The sequence below is a fragment of the Scatophagus argus genome, chromosome 8 (genome assembly GCF_020382885.2).
Source record: "Scatophagus argus isolate fScaArg1 chromosome 8, fScaArg1.pri, whole genome shotgun sequence".
Lineage (NCBI taxonomy): Eukaryota > Metazoa > Chordata > Actinopteri > Scatophagidae > Scatophagus > Scatophagus argus.
In genome coordinates, this window is record NC_058500.1 from 327,781 (window position 1) to 354,093 (window position 26,313).

Genomic DNA, 26,313 nt, shown 5'->3' on the forward strand with positions numbered 1-26,313 from the left:
AGGCGAGGAAGAAGACAGGAGAGAGGAAGTACAGAGAAGGAGGGAGGAAATGAGGAGGTGGAGGAGGAAAAGAGGAGGCGGTGGGGAGAAGAGAGAGTAGGAAGGAGGAAGAGAGAAGAGGAGGTGGAGGAGGAAAAGAAAGAAAAGAAACAAACATAAAATCTGATTAAAGTTAATGAGAATCTTGATGGAGAAAAGAGAAGAAAAATAATCAAATGATAACATGAAGCTTGATGAAGAGGAAGATGACAGAAAAGGTGATAAAGAGAATAAACAGACACACACACACACACACACACACACACACACACACACACATACCTGTACAGGAAAACATGAAGTAGAATCACACTGGTCATCAGTTACTGTACAACACGAGCAGGAAACACGTCACCATGCGGAGGAAGATACCGACGCTAAGAACACTTTCACTTTCCAAAAAAAAATAACCAAAGAAGAAGAAAGCGCATCAACAGTTTTACTTTTTTTCAGAACTTTCCAGAAGACTGCAGCTGATTGGCTGAGAGCCAAGAACAAGACAAATTCAAAACATCAAGTTTTACGCTGAGAGAAACATCCGTCTGAAGATTTTGACTTATTGTAAACATTTATGTTTTATTTATCCTGTTTAGGGTGCAGGCAGTTAAAATTTAAGGGTTAGGACACACAGAAAGCTTCCTATTTAGGGGATAAGGAGGCGTCCAGTACGTCCTTTGGCATCCATTTTGTTCGTCTTAATTACTCAGTGTGACATCTTAGCTGTTTTCTGCTTGGTAGACAGTTTTTTAAACTAACTGGTAGGTGTGTCAGAAACAGCTAACTTAATGTTAGCTAGCTAGCTAAAGCTAATCAGGAATCTCAGCTTGAATTTGCTAGTTTGATGGAAGCAGTAGAGTCAGGAGCTTACAAGGTTACACAGTACAGCTAGCTAACGTAATCACCACAGTAACTGAAGAAAAGTTTTATCTCAGTAATCCATCTGGAATCAGGAGCAGGCATCTCATTACTGTGTTCATACTTTGCAGTTTCTTAAATCAAACTTCCTTTCAGCGATGCGACGGTTTGTCTTATTATGAGACTCCATAAATTGTGTAGGTGAGGTGAAAACCAGTGGAGCTGTCTATTCCAGGGTTAGTTTATGAAACTCCAGATTAATTATGACAAACTAATAATTATTCATTTCATATTCATTATGCAGCTTGCTGTCCTCTTCACAGTAACTGATCTGAGGGCAGCAGTGTAACCGACAGCTGAGCTCATTAATAAACACTCAAACAGTGCAAACTCGTAATGACGAGGAGCCATTTTGGATCCAGTTTCCACCCGGCGTCACCGTGAAGCTGAAGTCCAGACTGGGTCTACCGCATCTCCACAGTGACATCACTTCCTGTGTTGATATTTACATGCAGCAAGACAAACAGCAGACAGCAGGGAGGTGATGTTGGTGGACGCAGGGTTGTCAGTTAAATCTCATTTGGTTGTAGTCCAAATCTGGCTCAAATGTGGTTTGTCTCGGTGTGAACCCAGTCTGAACAGCTTCATGATTGGCCCATGTGAATCTGGTCTGTAGATTGTGCGGCAGGGCATATGAGTCGGGGCAGGGAAGGTCACGGGGTCATAGGAAACATGGATAAACAGTTCAGTCTAGATTATATATCTGCTCAAAGTGATACCTATACAACACAAACATACATTCTCTCACAGATTAAGTACTTTAATATGAATAACTCTGAACAACATCACCACTTGTTTCAGAACATTTTTGTCAGCGTCATTGTTGTAGTTGTTTTGGTGCTCTGTTCAAGTTGTGAATTTGTTATTTATAACTCTCCTTTTTTCATTTACACACCGATTCATTATAGTGAACATCTAACCCCCCCGTTTAAGCTCCACCCCCCCACCCGTTAACTTTGCAGACAGACAGGAGTGGTGCATTGTGGGTAGGTGGCAGGCGACCCACTGCTGGTTCACTCCGACGTTTTCTGTGAAGAAAAGACAAAACGTGACTTTTGCTGAGTTGGACACAGAGCTCCGTGACCCCAGCTTCTGCTGAAACCGTTTCCAGTGTGATGTTGGATGGTCGCGTTCAACTCCAAAGGTTTTTTACTTAAATTTGTACTTTGAAATTCATAGTCTTTATTTCTCGCACAGACAGTGTATTGATGCTCATACAGTACGATCGACGGGCTCTTCCAGACATTCACCACACTTCACTCCACAATGTATACAATGTTTCCTTTTTTTATTGTATTTGATTTATTGATTTTATTTGTACTTGGAGTTGCTTGCCTGCCTTGTCACAAGCATTTCATTGGTCAGATGACCTTGTGTTGACACCGTGTATACTGTATCACAATAAAACTCTTTGAATCTTGCTTCCTGTGTGACTCACCTGTTGTTTGTTCACATCTGATTGGAGAAGGAGGTGGGCGCCCCCTGCTGGCCGTACCCCTGACCGTACTGTGCATCCTGGAGGAAATACAAGTGCAAACATGACACACAATCAATGATGTACTGCAGTACACTCAGTGAATGTACTGCAATCATAGTAGAGTAACAGCATGCAGTATATGACACCAATACTGCAGACAGAAATCTAATCGGTACATTTTTTAATAGTTTGAGATTGTTTTCAAGAAGTACAAAAACTTTCGGGTTCTAGCTTCTAAAATTTGAGGATTTTCTTCAACATGACAGAAAACAGTATCACTGGGTTTTCTGACCCACATTCCAAGCCTTAGACAAAATAATAAAATATGAAAAGTTAATGAAGAATTAATGAATTAATCAAGAAAAAACAGTAGGTTAATTGATAATGAAAATAATAATCTGCATCTTTACTCTGTCTACTAATCTAAACAGTTTGCTGTTCTGTTTTTGATGTTGGTGGTTGTTTTTGAAGATGTTCTGTGCTGCGTCACACTGCCGTCAAGCTTTTGGAAGGCTTGTTTTGTTGAATTTTTAATTCTGTAGATGGAATGAGGCCAGTCCGTCCTCCTATTTCCAGCCTCATGCCCAGCATGTGGCTCATGAGGTTAAAACATCTCTTTAATCAACAAATGACAGCACAGAAAACATCAGGGACGCAGCGAACACTGACCACCACTCACTGAGATGACAGAAATCAACAGCAGCAGATTATCTCAGCTCTAGCAGTCGGCTCAGCACCTGGTTGTATCCCTGCTGGCTGTAGTCGGGTTGGTAGCCTCCCTGATTGCTGGCATAGGGATCTTGCTCATACGCCCCCTGCTGGCCGTAGGCATCAGGTGCAGCGGGTTTCTCCTGAGGAGGCGGAGCTCGCATGAAGGGAGCAATGATGCCCGTCTCCTTAAAAACGAACCAGAGGTTTCCAACCCACAGGATCAGGTTAATAAAACCAAAAGCCTGCATGAGGAGAGGATGAAGGAAGTGATTAGTTGTCTATTTATTTAATCAGATACAATTACAGACCAATGACACATACAAAGATGGCCGAAGTGTATCTACTTCCTTCCACTGTACAAAAGTAAAGCCAAAGTATCCTGGATACCTGCCCACACACCCACCTGAGACAATCAGAAGCAGTGCTCAGCTGTCAATCAGAACATTTCAGCCCCTTTTCATAGCATCACATAACTAATTAAAACCAAGCTGATCAGTAAAATGAACACAAATGTCAGAGTGATAAAAACTACCTAAAATGATGGAAACCATCTTTGGGAAAATTTTATCTGACGTGTACTTTGAGTTTTTAGTTTGTCTCATGTCCCATCTGCGAACACAGAGGGGGAGAAGCTTATGAGCTGTACTGCAGCCAGCCACCAGGGGGCGTCCAGATGTTTGGGCTTCACCTCTCATGTTGTCACTGTTAATGTTACAGAAATTCTCCTCCCATACTCAATAGGTTAGCTAAGTTTCAGTTAAAAGGACTGTAGAACCGTCCTGTCCTGAACCTAAGCTACTCTGACCTGCAGAACCGTCCGGCGCACTCAAGGTCTTACCACAGAGGTGTTGAGTCCAGACATGACCGGGTCGTGGACTTCACGGCAGCGGTTCCCCTCAGCATCGCAGGCAGTGATCAGAGTGATCACTTTGTCCGGGTCAGTAGCAGTCTTCACATCGGACAGCCCTTTGGCCCAAGCCGCCGAACTCACAAGCCACATGAAGGCAAACACACCAGTCACACCGAGGTCCTAAATTCACAATCAGAGTGTATGAGTGACGTTTTCCAGGGGTCACCTGTCAGCAATGCAGCTCAGTAAACTTACAATCAGGGGACCCTTGTTGTTCTCCTTGTACTTCTCGAAGAAGAAGACGTAGATGCTCAGAGCTGCTGTCGAGTAAAGGAAGGCGAAGACGCCAATGGTGACAAAGAACTCGGACGAGGAAGAGTAGTCGCCAACCAGGAAGAGACGCTCCGTGTTCCCACCTTTACAGGTAGGGGCATCAAAATACACCTGGTGGAGTCTGGGAGAGGAAGTTCAGTTCACATGACAATAACTTGGTATCACTGTGTCAACGCTCAGTTCACAGCACAACTGAGTCTGCTGAAATGTGACAAAAGCATACAATGAGCCTTAAAGACCCTAACATCTAAACATCTCCTACACTCTGCAGCCATGAGTATTCCACGGGTTAGTAAGTCTGTCACAGCTGTCAGCTTTCCAAATATATTGGTGACAAATCGGTTTGGTCCATGTGGGTCCAGATAAATGCATGTTCTTGTTGTCTTGCTTTCCAAAACCCAAATTTTGGGTTGAATTAAAGCATGCCAGCTTGACAGCTTGACCCTGTCACTGTACTGCACAAAGTACTGCAGTACTAAAATACAGCGAGTCCTCCTGTGTTTTCTGACTTTACTTTGTGTTTTCACAGTATGTTCAGTATCAGTATCACAGACTCCTTGTTGTGACATGTGGATGTCAGCATTAGTTGAGGGATTAGTTTTGTTGGGTTTCTCTGTACCAAAAATCAAATGAAAGAGTTTGTTCTCGACCGGCTCTGATTGGAAAGTGTCATGAGACAACTTTTGTTGTAATTTGGCATAATATGAATAAATTGCACTGAATTGAATTGAACAAGTGTTGTACTGACCTAAATGGATACTCAAACTCCACCTCTATACTCAGGTCGCTGTCAGTCCGGTTCTTACACTCCACTGCCATCCGGAACATCCCAGAATAACTGCCACAGGTGGAGAAGGCAAAGATGGCGAAAAACTGGAGGAGAAGGAGGAGCAACAAAAAAGGTAAGTGACAATGCAGAGCAGATGATTGGAGGTGCTGACCTCAGAGGATCACCAGAGCTGAACCACGTTTCATCACAGTCCATCACATGATGGGTCAGACACTTTCTGTTGTGCTTCAATGGTCGCAAAACTGATTATTAATTCAAAGGTGATCTAAACAACAGGCCCCCGGAGCGTTTGAGGCTCCTGGAGCGTCTGGGGCCCTGAGGCAGTTTCCCACTGAGCCTGGGATTCCCCAGCGGTTTACTTGTGGCTGACGTTTACGCTCCACCTGACGTTTGTGGTCGTAATGACAACATCTCAGCTGTGTGTGTCCTGCTACGTTTTGGTGCAATTTGTTTAGCGAGAACACGCTCAGAAACAGAACCAACAAAACCACATCAATGAACCTGAAACTAGTTTAGGAACATTTAGGAACAACCTGATGTGGATTTTAAAATGTGATTCTGTTGAAGCCAAGTGCTGAAGAATCCTGCAGGACGATGAGTCATCACTTCTATCTATAGACACTGACTGTGTGAATCATCGTCTTCATCACCACCACCTTCATCCTCATCCTCATCATGCAACGTGTGTGCAGTTTTATAAAGTTAAATTCTGTGTTCATTCAATACAATTTATTCAGTATAAGAGAAATAAAGAAGCTGTAGACCTCACAGTGTCATCCTCTGGTTGAGTTTCCCGTTTGTAGATACTGAATTTACTTTAATTTTTCTGTGGTGACAGAATATTTGCTTTTCGCATCTGTCCAGTAAGGATTTTTCTCACTTAAATCTCCTGTGACATAAATGTGAACCTTTGACAGGTTTGACAGGTTTTTGATAGTTTTCTGATCAGTCCTTTTGAACAGGCACGTTTGTGGTAACCTTCTCTGACAGGCCGACCTCCACACACGTGCAGAACAGCTCAGGTGCTCTCAGTGAGGATGATGATGATGACAACCTGATCCTGATCAGGAGGTCACTGCGACACTTTCTGTGTGTGTGTGCTGCTCAGCGACAGATTTGATGTGTGGGGAGCAGTTTAAAAACATTTGTAGAACATTTGAATTGTGTTTCTAATTGATTTCTGAACGTTATTCTTCCTCTCTGTGTGTTTGGGGAACATTTTCAGAAGGATTTTGGAAAGATTTTCTGAGGGTTAATGTTTAGAAAACAACCCACACATCAGCATGGAGAGAAACAGGTCTGAAGCTGTGTGGACTCCACTGGGTGGAGCTCTGAAAGCAGGGTGGATGAAGCTGCTGGTGCACACACAGTGGAGCCTGGAGGTTCTGACTGCTGGCTTTTGGTTTGTTCGTTGATGTCCATAGCTCTGCTTTGCTATTATTACTACTATTAAAGTCATTATTATTGTTGTTAATATTATTTTAATTATTCCAATACTCTCTCTCTGTCTGTGGTCCCGACATGCTGTAAGTGGAAAGTGTCACAAGCCTGTTGTGATGCGCTTCCATATAAACAAATTGAACTGAATTGTTCTCAGCTCTGACTGACTTAAACACAGCAGCGTTTGTGATTTTCGGGCCCCTTCATGGTTTGTGCTGATGGGGACCGAAGGAATTTGTGGTCCTGTTGCTGGTCTGATGGACTCACCCATTCTAAGACCTTAATGAAGCCCAGAGGAACCTTCAGCACCCTGAACTGACCCTGGGCCACCAGCTGGAGACACAGAGAGAAAGAGGAGATACAGCATTTATTTTTTATTTAGTTTGAGCACAACAACAACAGCAACGACAACCATCATGATAAACACGGTTAAAACATTTCAGGAGAAAAATAAAATTAGACAACAAATTCATAAAAACGTAAAACAATAGAAAGCACCAGTGTGCAGGCACTGATGAAACGCTTCGCAGGGATTCTCCGACCACAGAACATAAAAAACAGAGACAACGGACTCACGCAGCGAGGAAGACGAGGGTGACGACTTCACAGGAAGGATCATTATGGTATGTTTATAACGCAGTGAGGTGAGAGGTCACATGACCAGCAGCGGTTCTGTCAGACCGTCTGAGGTCATCATGTTTGGCTCCTAGCACTGAAACTCACTGAACGCATCTCACTAAAGGGCCAACACTTCCCATCATGCTTTGTGCCTGACTGGTTGAACTGTATTTCCTTCAGTAAAGGAATATTCCACCCAAACGAGAAGATGTAGCTGCAGTCAGATCAGCAGTTCAGCCGCTGACCTCAGATCAGTTCCTGCTCTGTGTCTGTTTCCGCAGGCCTCATCAATGACCTCATGAACGGGAAAGTACGACAAAAATACTACAGCCCTGACATAAATACTGCGTAACAAGTTTAAGTAAGGTGAAGCAGGACAAGAGTATTTGTACTTCAAACTGTCAGGTGCACGAATGCATGAAAATATTCCATCACACTGCAGTATTATGGGAGTATTACGACAGCAGTGTCGGATGCTATAAAAGCATTCTGGCCTCAGTACACAGCAAGGTTCAATGCTGCAGTTTATCATCAGCTCATGTAGTACAGCAGTACTTTATGTGGTGAAGTACAAAGTAGCGCAAAATGAAAATACTCAATAAAAATAGTATTTCTATAGTAGTTGAGTAAATGTACTCTGAAGTATTCAGTAACTCCAGGGGGAGAAAAAGTACTTTTTGTAGAGGGAAATACTGCACAGGTGTACTTCCATTATGTCACATACACTGATAAAAACGTTGAAGTGTTGACTGACACAGCAGTGTCAGTACTGTGTCAGTACTGTGTCAGTGTCAGCTTGGTGTTAACGTCAGAGGACTACAAACACAAACGCTTCTGTGCGAAGCGGACGAAGATTCCAGTAAAAACTGGGAGCTTCTGTCGGTGTCCATCTTACGGCGGAGGAGGAGCAGGAGGAGGAGGAGGAGGAGCAGGAGGAGGAGGAGCAGGAGGAGCAGGTGAACCCGGGTAAAACCGGGCGAAGCAGCTTTCTAACCGCGTTAAATAATACGGAAACACAAATGGTGAGAATATGAAAGCAGAGCCGCTCAGACCCGCAACAACAGCATCAGCATCAGCATCCCGAGCGGAGAGGAAATCCTCCTCCTCCTCCTCCTCCTCCTCCGCCGGCTGCCATCTTACACACACGCGCGCGCGCGCGCCCGCACACACACACACGCACAGGAGAGATGGAGAAATATGATTTCCGAACATGGAGCCTGTGAGATGTTGTTGTTATTTTGAGCCTGCAGGCAGAGCGCAGGGCTCGGCCGCCCTGCTCCTCCCTGTGAAACCTCCCACAGTGCTCCTCAAGCCGCACCGTCCGACTCTGCCTCCGTTTATGAGCCTGAGCTTCGGACACAACGAGTTTGCGTTTTCCCCAATAAAAGCACAACAATCGGCCAGACTGATTTCTGATATCTGACGTTATCTGATCTGAGATCTGTGCGCCGTGATGCGGCCCGACACCGAGACGCTCCGCCGGGAGACAAATACAAACAAGAACCCCGGGCGGGCCGCGCCGAAACACGACACAAACACACCCGAGCAGCGAGTCCAGCAGCCGCACACACAGACAAGCAACATCCGAGCAGAATAAGACGAAGAAAACGGAGATGCTGAGTGTTTGTACCTGATTTACGATGTCCATCCTGCCGCCTGTCGAGAAGCGAGAGAGGAGATGGAGGGAGGAGGAGGAGGGAGGAGGAGATGGATGGTGGCGGCGGGGGGGGGGGGGGGGGGGGGGTGTTCACGTCATTAATTTTTTATTCACTATTCATCTGTAGACGACAATGTGAAACATTTCGATCAGGCTGGCACCTGCTTTATTCGACAAAACATGGAAATGTTTTCATCAGATCAGGAGGAGCAGGAGGCGTTTATTCATTCAGTTGTGTTGTAACCACGAGCCCAAACATTCACACACAGTCAGCGGTGCTCACGGAGGAAGTGACGTTGGTCCATCGTTCAGGCACCGAAGGAGACCGGAGGTGATGACGTATGATGGTGATGATGATGAAGTTGGTGACTGCATTAAGCCTGTGTGGACAGTAATTAATTGTTAGGCCTGTAAAGAGCAGAGTGTCCTGGGGGACGATGTGGTCACAACCGGCAGACTTCATGCAGGGACATGAAAATTCACACAAATTAAATAAAATCAAAGCTGTTATTTTTTCATTGGACAAAATCTCAAAACAAACAAAGGGAAAAGTAAAAGAGCAGTTTGTGTTGTGAAGCTGAACAGAAGATGCAAAACTTTGACCAAGAACCTCATAACAACCTGTCGTCACACTCACCTGTAAAGACTCACCTGCTCAGTTGTCACACAGTCCAAGACAGTTTTTCCTCGCCACTGTTGCCAAGCGCTTGCTCAAGGGGGAATGTTGGGCTCTCTGTATTACAATTTAATTAAAGAGTTTGGTCTAGACCTGCTCTAATTGGAAAGTGTCATGAGATAACTTATGTGGTGAATTGGCGCTATATAAATAAACTGAATTGAATTGAACTTTTCTGTTCTTGTAGTGTAACAAGCTGATTGGTCCAAATGACTCCATCAACACGCTGTACAACATATGACAAGAGTTGTGTTCTGATTCATCCATCCATCCATTTTCTTCCACTTTATCCGGGACCAGGTTGCAGGGGCAGCAGCTTGAGCAGGGATGCCCAGACTTCCCTCTCCCCAGACACTTCCAGCTCTTCCAGGTGGATCCCAACACATTCCCAGGCCAGTCTAAGGACATGAAAGAAAGATGAAAGTGACATATTTTGTCATTGGAGGGAACTCACTCCAACGAAATTTGTTCTCTACATTTAACCCACCCAAGTGACGTGCACACACACACAGCAAACCCGGGGCAGTGGGCGACCGCGTGCAGCGCCCGGGGAGCAGTGGGGGTTAGGTACCTTGCTCAAGGGTACCTCAGCCATGGACACCGGTACGGGGAATCGAACCAGCGATCCACCGGTTACGGGTCCGACACCCTAACCGCTGATCCACATAGTCCCTCCAGCATGTCCTGGATGTTCCTCGGGGCCTCCTGCATGCCCGGTACACCTCCCCAGGGAGGCGTCCAGGGGGCATCTGAAGCAGATCCCCAAGCCATCTCAACTGGCTGTCCTCGATGTGGATGACCAGTGGCTCTACTCTGAGCTCGTCCCAGGTGACAGAGTTCCTCACCTTATCCCTAAGGGAGCGCCCAGCCACCCTGCGAAGAAAGTTCATTTCAGCCGCTTGTATCCAGGATCTTATTCTTTTGGTCATGACCCAAAGCTCATGACCATAGGTGAGGGTAAGAACATGACTGGTAAATCAAGATCCTCACCTTTTGGCTCAGCTCCTTCTTCACCACAATGGACCGATACATCGACAACATTGCTGCTGTCGTTGCACCAATCTCACACTCCCATCTTCCTTCACTCGTGAACAAGACCCCAAGATACTTGAACTCCTCCACTTGAGGCAGGAACTTTCCTCCGACCTGGACGGGGCAGACCACCTTTTTTCCGGTTGAGAACCATGGCCTTGGATTTGGAGGTGCTGATTCTCATCCCAGCTGCTTCACACTCAGCTGTAAACCTCCCCAGCGCATGCTGAAGGTCCACGGGGGCAGCCGTGGCCTAGAGGTTGGAGAAGCGGCTTGTGATCGGAAGGTCGCCAGTTTGATTCCCCCACCGGACAGGCAGGAAAAATTTGGGTGTGGTGTGGTGTGGTCCCCTCCCCCCCCTCCATTAGCCAGCTGATGTGCCCTTGAGCAAGGCACTTAACCCCCCAATATGCTCCCCGGGCGCTTGATGCTGCCCACTGCTCCTGTGTGTGTTTCACTGCATGTAATTTGCCGGGTGTTGCATGTGTGTGTTCAACTAAGGATGGGTCAAATGCAGAAGACAAATTCAGTGTGTGTATGTAAAAATATATATACTGTCAATAAAGCTGATTCTTCTTCTTCTTGAAGAAGCCAACAGGACAACATCATCCCCAAAAAGCAGAGATGAAATCCTGTGGTTCCCAAACCGGACATCCTCCTCCACCGGTCCTTGGCTGCTCCTAGAAAAAAATAATGATGTCCAAAAAAAATAATGAACGGGACTGGTGACAAAGGACAGCCCTGCCGGAGGCCAACATGCACTGCGAACAGGTTCGACTTACTGCCGACAATGCGAACCAGACTCCTGCTCCAGGAGTACAGAGACTGCACAGCCCTTAGCAAAGAGCCCCGGACCCCATACTCCCTGAGAACCCACCACAGGATGCCACAAGGAACATGGTCGAATGCCTTCTCCAAGTCCACAAAGCACACGTGGACCGGTAGGGCAAACTCCCATGAACCCTTGAGCACCCTGCGTAGGGTATGGAGCTGGTCCAGTGTTCCATGACCAGGGCGAAAACCGCATTGTTCCTCCTGGATCCGAGGTAGGCTCGTATGCAAGCGGTGCAATGTGGTTTGGGCAACAGCTGTGGGCGGGTGCCCTGGTGGGCTGTTTGGCCCATAGGCCGAGACAACAGTGAGAGACCTATCTCTGACCCAAAAGCTCAGGGAAACGACACTCTCGTTCACCAAGGAGAACTCTAACACATGGCGGCTGAGCTGGGAGGCTATAAGCAACCCACACCAGCTCACCGCCGCACACCATGGGCGACTCCAGAGCAGAAGAGAGTCCAGCCTCTGTCAAGGAGTTGGGTTCCAGAGCCCAGGCTGTGCATGGAAGTTTGCCCGAATATTTGCAGTCAGTACCGCTCAACTTCCCGCACTAGCTCAGGCTCTTTCCCCCCTAGTGAGGTAACATTCCATGTCCCCATTGCCAGAGTTTTTGTCCAGGGTTTAGGTCGCCGGGGCCCCCACCCACAGCTGTCCCCCAAAACACATTGCACCAGCCCCTTCTGAACCCTCCTGCAGGTGGTGGGCCTATGGGAAGGGGGGGCCCATGTTGCCTATATGGGCCGTGGCACCGAGCACTAGTCTGTGAGTCCCAAACCTGGGCCTGGCTACAGGGTGCGGCCTTGGTAACGTCAACCCGGGCGACGTACACATCCTTGATGTCATACTATTCATTAGAAGCTTTTGAACCATTCTTAGTCAGACCTGTCATCTAGGACCTGTTTGCCTTGGGAGACCATACCAGGGGCATTAAGCCCGGGACATCATAGCTCCTAGGATCATTCGGGTACTCAAACACCTCCACCATGTTAAGGTGCCAGTTCAAGGAGGGGTTCTGATTCATGTAACCATCAATAACTCGTGACAGCAGGCATGTTTGTATGCAAGTCATGCAGACATCAGGTCAGCTACCTTATTTAAGATCCTTTAAGTAGTTCTCATTTTAAAACTGCGTAGCTCTCTTCTCTCTGAAAACGTCCCTCCATTAAGTCCAGACAGTGAACTAACCACAGACGCTCCACTGACAGCAAAAGTGAAGGCCAACCGTTCAGACGTCCCCTGGTGGCTGGCTGCGGTACAGCACACAAACCCCTCCATAGTAACAAACAGACACTTCAAAGTACACGTGAAAACAAAAAATGGCTTGAAAGAACATTGTGGAGTCAAAGAGCAGTTTACTTTCTCTCTTTATTTGAGGTAAACAAAGGTCCACACAGAGCTGTTCCTCAACTGAACATGGCAGCTCTCAATGTGTGAGGAGGTTTTTTGGGGAAACCAGGCGTGGAATTGAAAAGCCCTTAACTGCTGGGAAAGTGTCCAAACTCTTGGAAAGAAAAACTAAAACATGACAAAAACACAAGCAAGTAGACAAGAAATTACACCACTGGACTATTGGCTGTGGAGAATTCAACAAACAATCAAAAAATTCAGTTCTTTCTGTCAGAATGAATAAAAAATACTAAACATTTAAAAAAAGAAAATCTCAGTCCACTGAACAAACACTTGGTCCAATAAAAAAGTCTTTCAACATTAATAAAATGAGAAATATGATTGTCCACGCTGCTCTACGAGTTGCAGAGCAGGATGTTCAGCTCTTCATTTGAACTTTAAAATACATCAGATATAAAAACTGACACACACGTGAAAGCAGACTGACCAGCTGTGTGCAATTCTGAAGAAGCTTCAGTCATTCGCTCGCTTGCAGATTTAACTTACTGTCAACTTTCATCATCCTTTGTTCTCGTTGTTTGTCAAACGCATCTCCATACTTCTTATTCTTCTTATTCAAACCCTTTTTGCAGTTCAGAAGCTTTGCCTCAGTAATGTTGGATGAAACTGAACTTTGACTTGAGAAAAATGTTATCAGCAGCTAACATGCAAGCAGTTCAGCTGGCTATTTGTTAGCTTTAAAGTTGTTTTTCTATTTTTTACTGATCCAAATTTTTCTGATCCAGGGAGGCTAGCTGTCCAGCTACTGCTGTCATGAATCATATCGTGACGCAACACAAGCCACAACACAAGCTAACACTGCTGCACTGAGTGAGTGCGTTTGGCTAACTTGCTGCAAACAGACATACTTTTCAAGCTGTCATTTAGGGCACAATGCTTCTGAACTCAGTGCTGTTCTGTCCCATCACTTATCTCATGGTTAACTAGAAGTGAGCCGTGATTGTGGCCATGTTTCATGATGAGAACAAACTCTACCTGATTACAGTGCAAAAGACTGCAGCGTGACTGGTTGTACACACATCAGATTTCTATTTCTATTTCCTGATAATTGATATTTAAGTTGATTTCACACAGGAAAAGGACCCTGGACTCCTGTGTCAAAGTCCTGTTCCATCCATCCACCTGATCTCTTCTCTACATGTAAGCACCACCCAACATCTAACCAAATCACAACCTTCTCCTAACCAAGCAGATGTAACTGACCAAGCAAACTGCAATCTTTACACAGCGTTAACACTCAGTACTCAAGGATTCCCCCAAGAAAAACTGTTCATCCCTTTGGCAATTAGCAAGTATCGGACCCCCATGCACTGCTACACCACCGACACAACCCACGCCCATGACTTCATGTAAACACTTTTTACTGCTGAAACATGAAATATGAGTTAGAGAGGATATAAACAGAACAAGGGAATGTGTTGCTCTGTGAGGCGAGGAGCACACGTTGGCACAGGTGTCCTGGCTCTGGCTAAAGCTACATCTGTCTGATCCTGAAGCTACAGGAGTAACAAGTTAGGATCATATTCATTATAATGTAATGGATGTAGTAAACTATAAAACCTAACACAGGTATAAAATATATTCCAGTTGGACAACACAGGAGTTTAAGAAATACACAAGCAACATGTATGTTTGTCGGCTTTGCTCTTCATTAAATTGAAAATTGGTGGTTGGCCTCTTATTTGTTAATGCTAAGTATTAACCTGTCAGTATAATCAGAACAACATAACAATGAGTTCAACATTTTCACGTGTTTCAAGTTTACTGTCATGTGCCAACCTTTCTGTGAAGTCCCACCCCATCTACACTGTGATGAAAAGTAATAAACATGTTTCAACAAAAGGCACCCGATCCAGCCCGTCAAAGCTGAACCTGGTTTATCTGATCGTGACTGTCTGCTGGGCTAAATGGGCTGCTCTCGGCTGTCCAGTTTCTTTTTGACCATCCATTCAGGACTCTACTCAGTGAATCGATATTTACTATTGTTTGAGGAAAAGTTTTCAAAGCCCGACTGTTCTTGTTCTAAAGGTGTCACTAAGGAGGACTGGGTGTTCGCAGGCAGTGCTAACAAAGGCTGACTTTTATCTTTGCTCCTTCTGTTTGGTTAGTTGGGTGACGTTAGCTTGCGATAGCCAGAGGCGTCGAGTGTTGAACGTCACTACACACAATGAGGGAAAAGAACACTCAGATTAACCAACAATCACTGGTGAGCCTTTCAACCATTAAATTTATGTTTCGAGCAGCCCCACTGTTGTTTAATAAAGGCTGCATGGAAAAAAAAATCTGATATTTAGGCCTGCTGGGAGGCAACTTACTTTCACTTTATGAATTTTGACTGTATTTGATAAATGCTTCATCCAGCTAACACACTGCTGAGTGAGTGGCTGTTGTAGCATTAGCGCCCCTGTTGCTGCGGACTCAGTTTGCATTTTAAGCTAACTAGAGCCAGCGCAATGCTAATCTTAGCCGGTTAACAGTAAACCAGTCGTTTTATATCAGACAATTGTAAAATAACAACACATAAAACTCTGCTCCTTTTCTTCTTTTTCTTCCACTGTATATCCTTTCTTCCTGTTTTTGACCTTGTTGTCCTTTTCCAGCCACCATCCTCCAAATTCTCTACACCTTTTCCCACATATTTTTGTACACTTTTTCTGAACCACTTCAATTTTTCACTCATCGTTTCTCAAACTTCCTGTCTTGCCAGTCTCAGCCTTGTCTCTGATTGGACCGGACCTCCAGCCTGTCAGAACGATGTCACACAGGTCATCTCGTCTGCCAGCTCATCCTCGTCTCGGCTCGTCCTGATTGGCTCCTCGTCGCTGTACAGTCCAGCAGGGTCAGTGGCGGCATTGCTGAGGAAACTGTGGCTTCCTGCGCCAAGCAGGTCGTTGGCGGCTGACTCCATCTCGTCCACTGTCATGTGACATGCGTCAGCTATCTCACGCTTCGCAAACGCCACAAATTTTGGATCCCGAGCATAAAGACCAAGGCCCTCTGAGATGAGAACCTGCAGAGAGAACAAAGAGTGAGTGAAGGCCATCCATCGTGAAGTTCAAGATGAGCATCAGTAACCAGTCAATGTTTTCGCACCGCCTCAACCAGACTGTCGGCCGAGCCTCGTTTCTCTGTGAGCTGAGCGCCGAGCTGCGAGGGGACCCTGAGGGTGGTGTACGCTCTGTACGGTGGAGGAGCTACAACACAAGAACAATTATCTTCAGATAATCAGATATCTTCAGTTTTAAAATCACACCAAAGTTACTTTGTGTGTTTGTTCATCCCTCCTACCTGCTGTCCCTGCAGGGCCACCGTACCAGGCCGGTCTGGGTGCTGCACCTGTCACATTGACGCCTGAAGAATGAAGACAAAAAGAAACCTGCTACAGTTCACAGATCAGTAACACTTCTACCATCAGTATGAGCACTGAGCCGGTGTGAGATAACGAGTTAGCATGGAAGCTACGATCGCTTCATCCAACACAGGGACGCTAAAAAGTTAGCACTGAGCCCTCTGGGACATCTCAGATTGTGTCCGACCTCCTTACCTCTTCCTGCTCCTGCCTTTGTCCCTGCTCCTCTTGCTCCCCAGGGTGGGTTGCCTTCCTCCTCCACCAAGATGAGAGGAGCGTAAAGGAGGCGACCTCGGCGAGGACACGGGTTTGCCCAGGACGCTGAGGAGGCTGCCGAAGAGCGACCGGAGGAGTGACGAGACTCACAACTGTTGAACATCTGCAAAAGAAGACGAGTTACATTTTACAGAAGAAGAGTGTTGAGGATATGTGTGTGTGTGTGTGTGTGTGTGTGTGTGTCACCTGTGTGCGTGCACAGCGTGGAGGTGAGGTGGGGTGGTACGTCCCGGGGATTGGCAGGTCATCGCTGCTGCCCTGCCTCCTCAGACACTGAATGTTAAATGATGGCTTCCGACCTGACGGACGACAACAACCACATCATCTGTGAGCGATGATATCACACTGAGTGACAGATGTGACAGTCACAGCACCTGACAGAAATACTTCACTTGTACCTTGAGTCCGGGTGATACATCCTCCTGTGATCACATCTATTTAATCATCTGTTTTATCTGATTTCATCTCCTCCAATCTCACCTCATCGTCATCCTCTCACCTGTGGGCGTGGCAGGAAGCAGGCGTCTCCGGGTCGTCCTCCTGCCCTCGCTATAGCCGTTACCATAGCTACTGTTGGTGTGGGGGGCGTGGCCATCGTAGTGTTCTCTGTAGAGAGGAGGTTCGTCTGGATAATGTCTGCAGGGGGACACACAGGTGTGTTTACCTGCTGTCAGTGCAGCTGCAGCGATCAGTCTGCCATCGATTAGATCTCAACTACTAAATTAATCACTAAATTAATTCTGATTTCAGCTTCACAGATGTAAATATGCTCTGCTCTGTTTGGTCCTGTAGGACGGCAAAATGAAGATGTCTGAGGTCATCACTATGGGACCTTTCTGACATGTTATCCACCGAACAACTAATCAGTTCATCAGTCATGAAAATGAGCACTGCAGACCTACCTGACTGTCTGCCTGTCTGTCTGTCTGTCTGTCTGCCTGCCTGACTGACTCACTGTCTGTCCGCCTGTCTGTCTGTTTGCCTGACTGACTGACTGACTGACTGAATGACTGTCTGACTGTCTGTCTGCCTGACTGACTGACTGTCTCTCTGTCTGTCCGCCTGTCTGCCTGACTGTCTGTCTGTGTACCTGTCTCTGGAGGTGATGCTGTCATTGTCTTCCTCTCTGCTGTAGTAGCCCTGCTCTCCATACGTCTCCATGTCTCCGTTCCTCCAGTGTCTGTCCCTCATGTCCCTTCTGCAGAACAAGAGAATGTGATTGGCTGATGCACCTGTCAATCAAGATAAACCCTATAGACTCTATACAGTATATACAGCAATTCCACCCGCTGAGCAAATTCACAAGATGTAGCTGAAAGCTCCAAAAGGAAAACGTCTCTGGTGTAAAAACATCCCGACAGTTTTGTCTTTCGCTCTGTTGATGATGACCTCACTGCTGGTCATTTACCTTCCATATTTGTAGTATGATGGCCTCTTGTGGGTGTGGTCCAGCAGGCCGTTCTTCACTGACGCACGGCGGGAATGATGAAGACTCACAGATGACCTTTCGTGGTCTCCACGGCGAAGATGCTCGTCGTGCTCACTACCGTTCGGCATCTTGGTGAGCGAACCAACCCGATGGATCAGACCCCCATTAGAGACACCACCTTCCCCAACAACACCACCGGGACCTGCAGGCGGGCAGGGGACGTGGACCGAATGAATATAATTTGTTGTTATGTTGTTTTCTGATGTAACCATAGAAACATGATGAGGTTCCAGGATATGATGTAGTTTACCTGTGGGCGTCGTGAGTATGGAGCCCCGTCTGTCTTTCTCTGGTCCAAAGCCGTTTTCACCCTGCAGACAACGAGCACACGGTCACATCAGGACTTTCGCTAGACTCGAGACTGAGACAGACTCTGACGTGACTTTGATAGGTTCATAAAAACCTCATAAGCAGCGTTTTCCTCCAACTCCTCTTCCTCCATTGGCACCTCCTCCTCATCCTCCTCCAGGTCCTCGTTCAGAGCCAGACGCATCTCTGGACCGAGATCCTGCAGAGTCTTCAGACCAGCTTTACACAGCTGCAAAAACACACAACACAGAGTTTAGCATTATTTTAGTGACAGGCAGGCAGGCAGACAGACAGGCAGGCAGACAGACCTGTACAGCAGACGGGTTGGTGATATCAGACTCTCCGGTCAGATCTCCTTTCTCTTTCCTCTTTCTGAACTTCCTGAAGTAATCCTGAATCAGGAAGGTCGCATAAAACTTCCCAACTGTCACTTCCTCCTCTGAGAGACAGGTGAGACAGGTGAGACAGGGCAGTATTCCAAGTACCTTCACGGTATTTTATGTAGTATCAGGAGCTTTAGTATCAGTCATGTTTGTTGTAGTATCAGTAGTAAAAGCACCTTCATGTGGGGGTATTACTTCATCCAGTAGTTTTGGTTTCATCCTCTTCCAGATCTTCTTGATGATCACCCTCAGCTCCTCATTCTCCTGGTCAGGGTTACCTGGTGACAGCACACAGTGGGCGGGGCAAGATGTGAAGTACAGGTACAAGTACAGGGTTCTTCTTCATCATCATCACAATCAGGCCCAATCAGATACCTTCAGTCTTGATCTTCAGGGCGGTGCGGACCAGAGCAAAGAGTGTGGCGTTAAAGGTAACCATCCCATCAGAGTTCAGAGGCATGTTCATCGCCACCAGACGCTGACAGAAAGAGGAAGAGGAGCAAGAAAAGCTCAAACAGGAAGTGATGACCACAAAGGTCATGTTTAAACATGTCAGTCTCATCAGGTTGTCTCAGGTTATCTTCACGTGTGTACGCCACTCTACGGTCATGTGACTTACAGCTCAGGAAACACGTGTCTAACACACACAGTACACAGTGCAGTACTGTGAGTATTACCTTACAGGCCACTCTGTGAGGACAGAGTTTCCCAAAGCCCAGTGGAGGCTGAATCCTCCTGAGCAGGGCCACAACGTCCAGGTGTTTTATACGACCCCTGAGAGGAGAGTACAAATCCTTCACTCCAGTTAAAATACACCAACACACATACTGGATTCAAAAGCACAGCAGTATTGACAACAAAACATACTTAAAACATGTAGAGTGAAAATACTCCTTACCAAGTGTTACTCCTTAGAGAACATTATTCTGTTTTTATCACTGATGAATACTTTTCATTTTGCAGAAACAATTCTGTGTACTGCTGTTTAGTGGTATAGTACTGCATTGTATCATAATTATATGATGATTTTATGTGTTTTAATATGTTAAAAGTAAGTAAAAGATCAAGGATATGAAAGTAAAGTTTGAATGATGACATTAAACCAGAGCAGTTTCCTTCTGCTAGTCTCTGTGCTAAGCTAAGTTAATCACATCCTGGACATGCAGACATGAAACTGGTCTGAAACAAGCATACTTGGCCTCTGGATCGTATTCAGACCAGATCCTCTTAAACTCGTCCAGATGATGTGGCCCCAGAATTGACCAATCACGTGTCAGATAGTCAAAGTTGTCCATGATGACAGCGACGAACAGGTTAATAATCTGAAGGAGACAGAAACAGTCAGTGTGTGTGTGTGTGCTTTTATTGCTATCTTTGTGAGGAACAGTTTTAGTTTGCAGTGAGGACCTTTAGGCTGCTCCTCATTACACATCTGACTGCCCCCTGGTGGCTGGTTGCAGTACAGTTCATAAACTCCTCCCCCTCCATGTTAGCAGATGGGTCAAACTAGTCAAAAAACTAGTAGAAAACTAGTCAAACAATTTTTTCCTAAAGATGATTTCTGTCATTTTAGGTAGTTCTTATCTCTATGGTGTTTATTTCCTCAGAAGTATAGAAAGAAAAATGTATGTGTGTGTTCTGACCAGGAAAGCACACAGCATGAAGAAGCTGATGAAATAAACGATTGCGAAGTTGCTGCCACAGCTGAACTCTTCTCCTGGTTCGTAGTCTGACTCAGGGTCACAGCGTTTACCTGGAAGACTGGCCAACATGATCTCCTGCCAGGCCTCACCTGTAGCACACCTGCACACACACACATACTGGTATCATAACCAGAAGACAACCGAACCTCCGCACTGCCCAACAGTTTATGTCTCGTATCTCTTTAGTTGCAGTCCTGCAGCTTCAGTCATTTCTGAGAGAGGCTGACAGTGACCTCTACCCAAACCCTGATCCAGCTGTTACAGCTGTCCGCTGTCAGCAGTGTTCACCTGTTGGATGTTGCATGTAATTCTTTACATGTCAAAGGACCATAATCTGCGCAGTAGTTTATATTTAAGCAGGTGCGAAGGTCTTGAGATGGATTTAAAACAAAGAGGAGAAGGAACAGGTGGAAAAAAAGGAATCTCTGACCTGAAGAGGAGGAGAACAGCCTGAGGAAAAGTCTGGAAGTTGTTATTTCTGTTGATCTGAGTGTAATCCTGCATCGCTACCTTTCCAAACATCTGAGAGACAGACAGACAGAGAAAAAAGACCGACAGACAGGTAGACAAACAGGTAGGCAGGCAGACGGGCAGACAGGCAGACAGATGGAAGGATTGGCTGTCAGCTGCAGCAGTTCTTCATTAGTTCAGACACTTTGGAACCAGTTTCAAATAGAAATCTGATTATGGATCATGGATTTGGCACCCCCTGCAGGATCACCGGTGCACGAACTCACCTGCATCCCAATGACAGCGTAGATGAAGAAGATCATGGCGATGAGCAGAGCAACATATGGCAAAGCCTGAAACACAGGGAGACAAGGAGGAGGTCAGAACGCTGTGCCCAGGACCCTCTTTGTTAGCCCCGCCCCTGTTAGCCCCGCCCACTGACCTGCAGTGATTTGATGAACGTCCACAGTAGCGTACGAATCCCCTCCCCTTTACTCAGCAGCTTGACCAATCGCATCACTCGAAACAGACGGAAAAAGGTGATGGACACCCGAGAGCTGTCCTCACCACTCTGAGAGACAGACAGACAGTCAGAGACACAGAGAGACAGACAGACAGTATGAAAAGCTGCACTTTTCCTTCACTTATCTCCACATATTTCTTCCATTCGAACTCAGTTTGTTGGCCTGCTCATCTGAAGCAGGGGAGTGAAGATGACTTTCATATTTCAAAGAAGAGTTCACATGAATAAATTCATGAAGAGCAGTTATTCCCCTCGGGTAACAGCAGAGGGCAGCACAGACCTGATGGATTTCATGTCATCACTGTCACTAAAATGACCAAACCAGCTGCAACTGTCTGAGTGTCGTCTTTGTGTCTGCTGCTTACAGCCAATTAGAGCACAGCACACCTGTCATCCACCTGTTAAGGACTTACACTGAACTCAGTGACGACGATATCAACGACACTGCCAACCACAATCAGAGCATCGAACGAGTTCCAGGCGTCCACAAAGTAATGCTGGAAGACAAAGAGACAAGAGAGTTTAATACAAACTTACCAATTAACAAAATCACCACAGCCAATAAGATGGGAGGAAAGTGTTTGGCCTCTGCAGAATGAGACACAAGCAACGGTGATGCTCACGTGATCACCGATGACCGACATGGAAGACTTTGAACCAGGCAGGACAGACCAGTCGGTTTGTGTGTGAGGCTTCCTGATGTTCTACTGGGACTGATGGGCTTTAAGAACATGTTCAAAGCTGAAGGCCTTTGGTCAGATTACTTTGATATAAACTAGTTGTGTCTTTAAAACTCCTGTGGATGAATCGACGTGTGTGCGTGTGTGTGTGAAACGTTCACTGCTGGTTGGAGTTTTTTCGCAGGTGTGTTTGGTTTCCTTACCCTGAGTCTGAGCGCCAGCAGCTTCAGCAGCATCTCCACAGTGAAGAGTCCTGTAAACACCATGTTGAGGATGTCCATGATGTAGCTGAAGTTTTTGGACTGTTCATAGTGCTGCAGCACAGAAAACAACAGCTGTGAGTAACAAGAGGCTGAATGTTGCCAGGATTCATCTGGTTAATATGTAACACCAAAAACCAACAGACCAGGGGTGGGACTTCTGGTGTGTGGACGGGGCTTATGATGTGGGAGGGTGGGGCTTGGATTGTTAGGATGTGTTAGGATTCGTATCTTGAGGTGTTTTTGTCTCTTTGTTTCGTGTTCTGTTCTGTTTGTTTCCTGTCTTCATGTGATTGGTCCGGTTGGTTTTTCTGTTGCCTGTCCAATCCGAAGCGGAGCTGGGTGGAGCCGTTCCTGTGTCCTATCAGTCACCTGCCTGCACCCCTGCTCCTCACCTGCCTCCAATCGCTCATCACTGCCCGTGGATAGTTAAGACCAGCTCTCCCTTTCCACCATCACCAGATTATTTCGTCTACTCTGGTGGTATTTTGTCAGGCTCACCTTGTGAATTTTGTTGTTGCTCGTTTTGAGAAGACTAATTTTGCTCTCCTTGTTCAGGTTCCCCTCTAAGCACCTGTCTGCCCTGCTCAGCTCTGTCTCTGGATTGGACTTGATATTCCCCAGCTTTTGGAGTTTGCTTTTGTGTTTTGGATTCTTCGCTCTGGACATCTCCCCTTAGACGTTTGCACTCACCTGCTGCCTGGTCATTTGCCTGTTTCGTTTCCTGTTCTTACAAACTATTTCCATTGTGTTTTTGTACTATTTACTGAATATCTGCACTAAAGACTTTATTAATGATTTAACTAAGTCTGTTGTCTGCTTTTTGGAATCCTCTCTGACACCAAAACCTTAACAAGGTGTGTGTTTTATTAACCTGAACAGCCAGAGTGACAGTGTTGAGCAGGATGAGGACGAACATGACATATTCAAATCCTGTCGAGTTGATGATGGACCAGAACTTGTACTGGACTGGATTCTTTGGGATGTAAAGTTTCAGAGGCTGAGCCTTCAGGGCATACTCCACACACTGACGCTGCACACAGACAGACACAAAGGGTTAATGCATCCAGTCTACAGGCAGTTGTAAAGTACGAAGGCTTCAGTTAACTTCTCCGAGCTGCAGCTCGAATCCCAGTCTGTTAGTCTGAATTTGTTGACGTGTAGTCAAATAGTAGCAGCAGTTAGCAGCTCCTGTTAGCAGCTTAGCTGTGCATGTACTGATGACTGTCACCAGATTTATTTGGTGCTGAAGAAAACTAATAACATGATGCCAAAACATTTATACAACTGAACATGTCATATGATGGGTGAGGAGTGAAGTACTGCACAGGTACTAGTATCATGTTGAGGGTACTGGTACTAGTCTCACAGCTCTTTGTGTTTACCTGATTCTTGTCCAGCTCACAGTTCTTGTACTCCTGCTCTCCTTGTTCTCTGAAGGTGATGATGACGAAACCCACAAAGATGTTCATCATGAAGAAGGCGATGATGATGATGTAGACGATGAAGAAGATGGAGATCTCCACTCGATAGTTGTAGATGGGACCAGAATTCTCCCCGTTGGCGTCAATGGCTTTATATAGCAGGCTACAGAGAGAGAGAGAGAGACGTTGTCTAACTACCATCAGTTCTGAGAGGTAATAAAGAGGTAAGAGGTAATAAAGTTGGTGGAGTCAAATACTCACGCCGGCCAGCCCTCGAAGGTGGAGACGGTGAAGAGCGCCATCATCCCCATCAACACGTTATCAAAGTTGAAGTCGCTGTTCAACCAGATTCGCTCCCTGACCATCGGATGGGTCACGTCTCCGTCTTTGTACACCACAAAGGTCCCTCTGAAAACCACACACACACACACACACACAGCGATGTCATATTTCAGTATCTAAAACAGAGGATGGTTTCAGAGTTGAAGGATTAAAAACTTACTTGCACTGTTCAGGAGTGTGTTTCGCCTCATCTGTGCAGCGATAAAATTTACCCTGAAACAACAAGTGTCACGTGAGTTTTACTGGACTTGTCCTTTAAACTAATCAGCCACTTCCACTTCACACGTAAAATGGAGGGATAGAATCAGGTGTGATGTGGTTACGTCATGGGCAAGACGCGGCCCTTGATCTGGATCCAAATAAGCCTTCTGACTTTTTCTTTTTCTTGCACAATTATTTTGTTTTACTGTACTGTGTCTTTTGTTATCTTTCATAAGCGCAAATAAATAAAACAAACTGTCATCATCACTGAAATCATCCACAGGCAGCGTCACAACACTGACACAAGCTGGCAGTTTATGGCTCAGGAAGAAGGAAGGTGTAAAATGAAGACCAGTCCCACCTTGAAGAGCTGGACTCCGATGCAGGCAAACATGAACTGCAGCAGAGTCGTGACGATCATGATGTTTCCGATGGTCCTGATGGCTACAAACACACACTGGACCACGTGCTGCAACGCAGAGTTTACATAATCACTTCCTGTGAACGTCCCACTCTGAATCACAGGCTGTCAAGGATGAAGTGTGAATTTAAAAAGCAAAGTGCACATAAAAGTTTTTTGTGAAGTTCTTTCATTTGCTGCTCCACCTGTTGAAAACCACTGTGACCCTGCTGGGTCTGACTGAACCACTTGAACAGATTTCTGACTGCCCTATCAGAGAATCCCGTTAAGTTGTATTAACGGAGTGATGCATGAAATCTCTGTGCGTCACACTGATGTTTAAAGTGAACTTCTCCGCAGGATGAACACACTGAGGAGGGTTAGGGCTAATCCTGCAGACAGACGGTGTAGCAGTGCGGTCACCTTCAGGCCTTTGGCTCTGTTGATGGCTCTCAGAGGTCGGAGCACCCGGAGGACTCGAAGGATCTTCACCACCGAGATCGCACTGGAGCTGCAAACACAAACACACATAGCGAGTCACTTTGCAGCCCAAAGTACATGGAAAGCTACTGTTAGCAGTGATGGACCTAAGTACATTTACTCAAGTATTGTACTTAAATACAGTTCTAAGGTTGTTTAATTCAGTCATTTTTTAAATTTAATCTGTGTTGTTGTTCTGAAATTGGACGTTCTATATAAGCGCTTTTAGCTGTGGTACTTTAGGTACATTTTGATGGTAAAACTTTTGTACATTAATTGAAGTACAACTTTGATTGCAGTACTTTAACTTGCAACAGTATTTTTACACTGCCATGTCACTGAGTTAGCTGAGTTGTAGCTGCTGTTTTCAACATTCAGGGGGCAGCACACACACAAACTGGTGAGGTTTGTGATACTGACTGAAGGAAGAAGGAGACCAATGAGACGCTGACGACCAGCAGATCCAACAAGTTAAACCAGTTTCTGCAGAACGAACCCTGATGGAGGAAGGCTCCGTGAACTGTCATCTGGAGCAGAGAGTTGACATCAGCATTTAATCAAGAGAAGAGGAGAAATGACAATGTGTGTTATCTCGTCCTAACTTTACCTTTAACAGAATCTCAACGGTGAAGATGGAGGTGAAGGCATAGTCTGCATAGCCCAGGATCTACCCACACAAACACAGATACACAAGTACATGCATAAACCACACGCACAGAGGCACAAAAGAACATGCTCGGTTCCAGGCTTAGGAGTCTTCCTTCTGCCAACAAGAGTTAATAGTTTCTGAGAGACGCAGTCGTCATTTTCACGCCAGCATCCACATTGTGTAAGTACTAATGCTCATCTGTGTACCGAATTAGTCTGAAAATGAGCTGTGGTCAGGGGCTATCTTCAGGCAGCAGGAAGAGACTGGACCATTGACCAACTGGTTTTAACATCCAAGGTGAAAGGCGTAGTGTTTCCCTGCAATTTAAATGGGCTCATCGTTGGCATGATGGCATAAGATGTGCCTACAATGGCAGCTTTTCAACGCTTGTACACTCTGATTTTTATAAACTGCTAATACTTTTTTGTGTCTTACTTCTCAGCGAGATTATGCACTGATTACAAAAAGGTAGTTGGACATGGCCTACACGTACATGAGCCCGGGTCTGCTCCAAGCTTTCTGCCTGCTAAATGACAGTCTTCCTTACCACTGCAACAAGAGAGGACATACAAATCGAGGTTCAGTTCAGTTCATTTCAATTTTATTTATATAGCAC

At 45.9% G+C, this 26,313-nt stretch overlaps 2 protein-coding genes and 1 long non-coding RNA gene across 3 annotated transcripts in view; 1 reads left to right on the forward strand and 2 right to left on the reverse strand.

Moving 5' to 3' along the window:
- Positions 1-701: 701 nt before the first annotated feature.
- On the reverse strand, positions 702-8,885 carry LOC124063854 (synaptophysin-like). The gene is made up of 8 exons (XM_046397928.1): positions 8,804-8,885; positions 6,823-6,888; positions 5,074-5,198; positions 4,248-4,446; positions 3,981-4,172; positions 3,169-3,384; positions 2,393-2,469; positions 702-1,982 (listed from the first exon to the last, which is right to left on the reverse strand). Exons 1-7 carry the CDS (start codon positions 8,819-8,821, stop codon positions 2,404-2,406), a joined length of 882 nt encoding a protein of 293 aa, XP_046253884.1. The 5' UTR covers positions 8,822-8,885; the 3' UTR covers positions 702-1,982; positions 2,393-2,403.
- Positions 8,886-12,698: 3,813 nt separating this feature from the next.
- The window catches only part of cacna1fb (calcium channel, voltage-dependent, L type, alpha 1F subunit), a 40,452-nt gene continuing 26,837 nt past the window's right edge, over positions 12,699-26,313 (reverse strand). Inside the window, exons 23-51 of the mRNA XM_046396640.1 lie at positions 25,656-25,715; positions 25,469-25,575; positions 24,992-25,079; positions 24,530-24,637; positions 24,128-24,180; positions 23,887-24,033; positions 23,587-23,788; positions 23,076-23,234; positions 22,145-22,255; positions 21,675-21,758; positions 21,181-21,309; positions 21,026-21,091; positions 20,719-20,810; positions 20,229-20,388; positions 19,780-19,907; positions 19,263-19,359; positions 18,961-19,063; positions 18,762-18,863; positions 18,511-18,641; positions 18,297-18,431; positions 18,144-18,204; positions 17,813-18,035; positions 17,495-17,602; positions 16,904-17,040; positions 16,591-16,703; positions 16,324-16,507; positions 16,068-16,130; positions 15,873-15,973; positions 12,699-15,789 (exon numbers count right to left, since the gene is read on the reverse strand). Of these exons, the coding sequence (XP_046252596.1) occupies positions 15,526-15,789; positions 15,873-15,973; positions 16,068-16,130; positions 16,324-16,507; positions 16,591-16,703; positions 16,904-17,040; positions 17,495-17,602; positions 17,813-18,035; positions 18,144-18,204; positions 18,297-18,431; positions 18,511-18,641; positions 18,762-18,863; positions 18,961-19,063; positions 19,263-19,359; positions 19,780-19,907; positions 20,229-20,388; positions 20,719-20,810; positions 21,026-21,091; positions 21,181-21,309; positions 21,675-21,758; positions 22,145-22,255; positions 23,076-23,234; positions 23,587-23,788; positions 23,887-24,033; positions 24,128-24,180; positions 24,530-24,637; positions 24,992-25,079; positions 25,469-25,575; positions 25,656-25,715 (3,516 nt within the window). The 3' untranslated portion in view covers positions 12,699-15,525. The remainder of the gene's footprint in view (positions 15,790-15,872; positions 15,974-16,067; positions 16,131-16,323; positions 16,508-16,590; positions 16,704-16,903; positions 17,041-17,494; positions 17,603-17,812; positions 18,036-18,143; positions 18,205-18,296; positions 18,432-18,510; positions 18,642-18,761; positions 18,864-18,960; positions 19,064-19,262; positions 19,360-19,779; positions 19,908-20,228; positions 20,389-20,718; positions 20,811-21,025; positions 21,092-21,180; positions 21,310-21,674; positions 21,759-22,144; positions 22,256-23,075; positions 23,235-23,586; positions 23,789-23,886; positions 24,034-24,127; positions 24,181-24,529; positions 24,638-24,991; positions 25,080-25,468; positions 25,576-25,655; positions 25,716-26,313) is intronic.
- Positions 22,451-23,004, forward strand: LOC124063223. The gene is made up of 2 exons (XR_006844070.1): positions 22,451-22,681; positions 22,760-23,004. It is a non-coding gene; the product is annotated as an uncharacterized LOC124063223 (long non-coding RNA).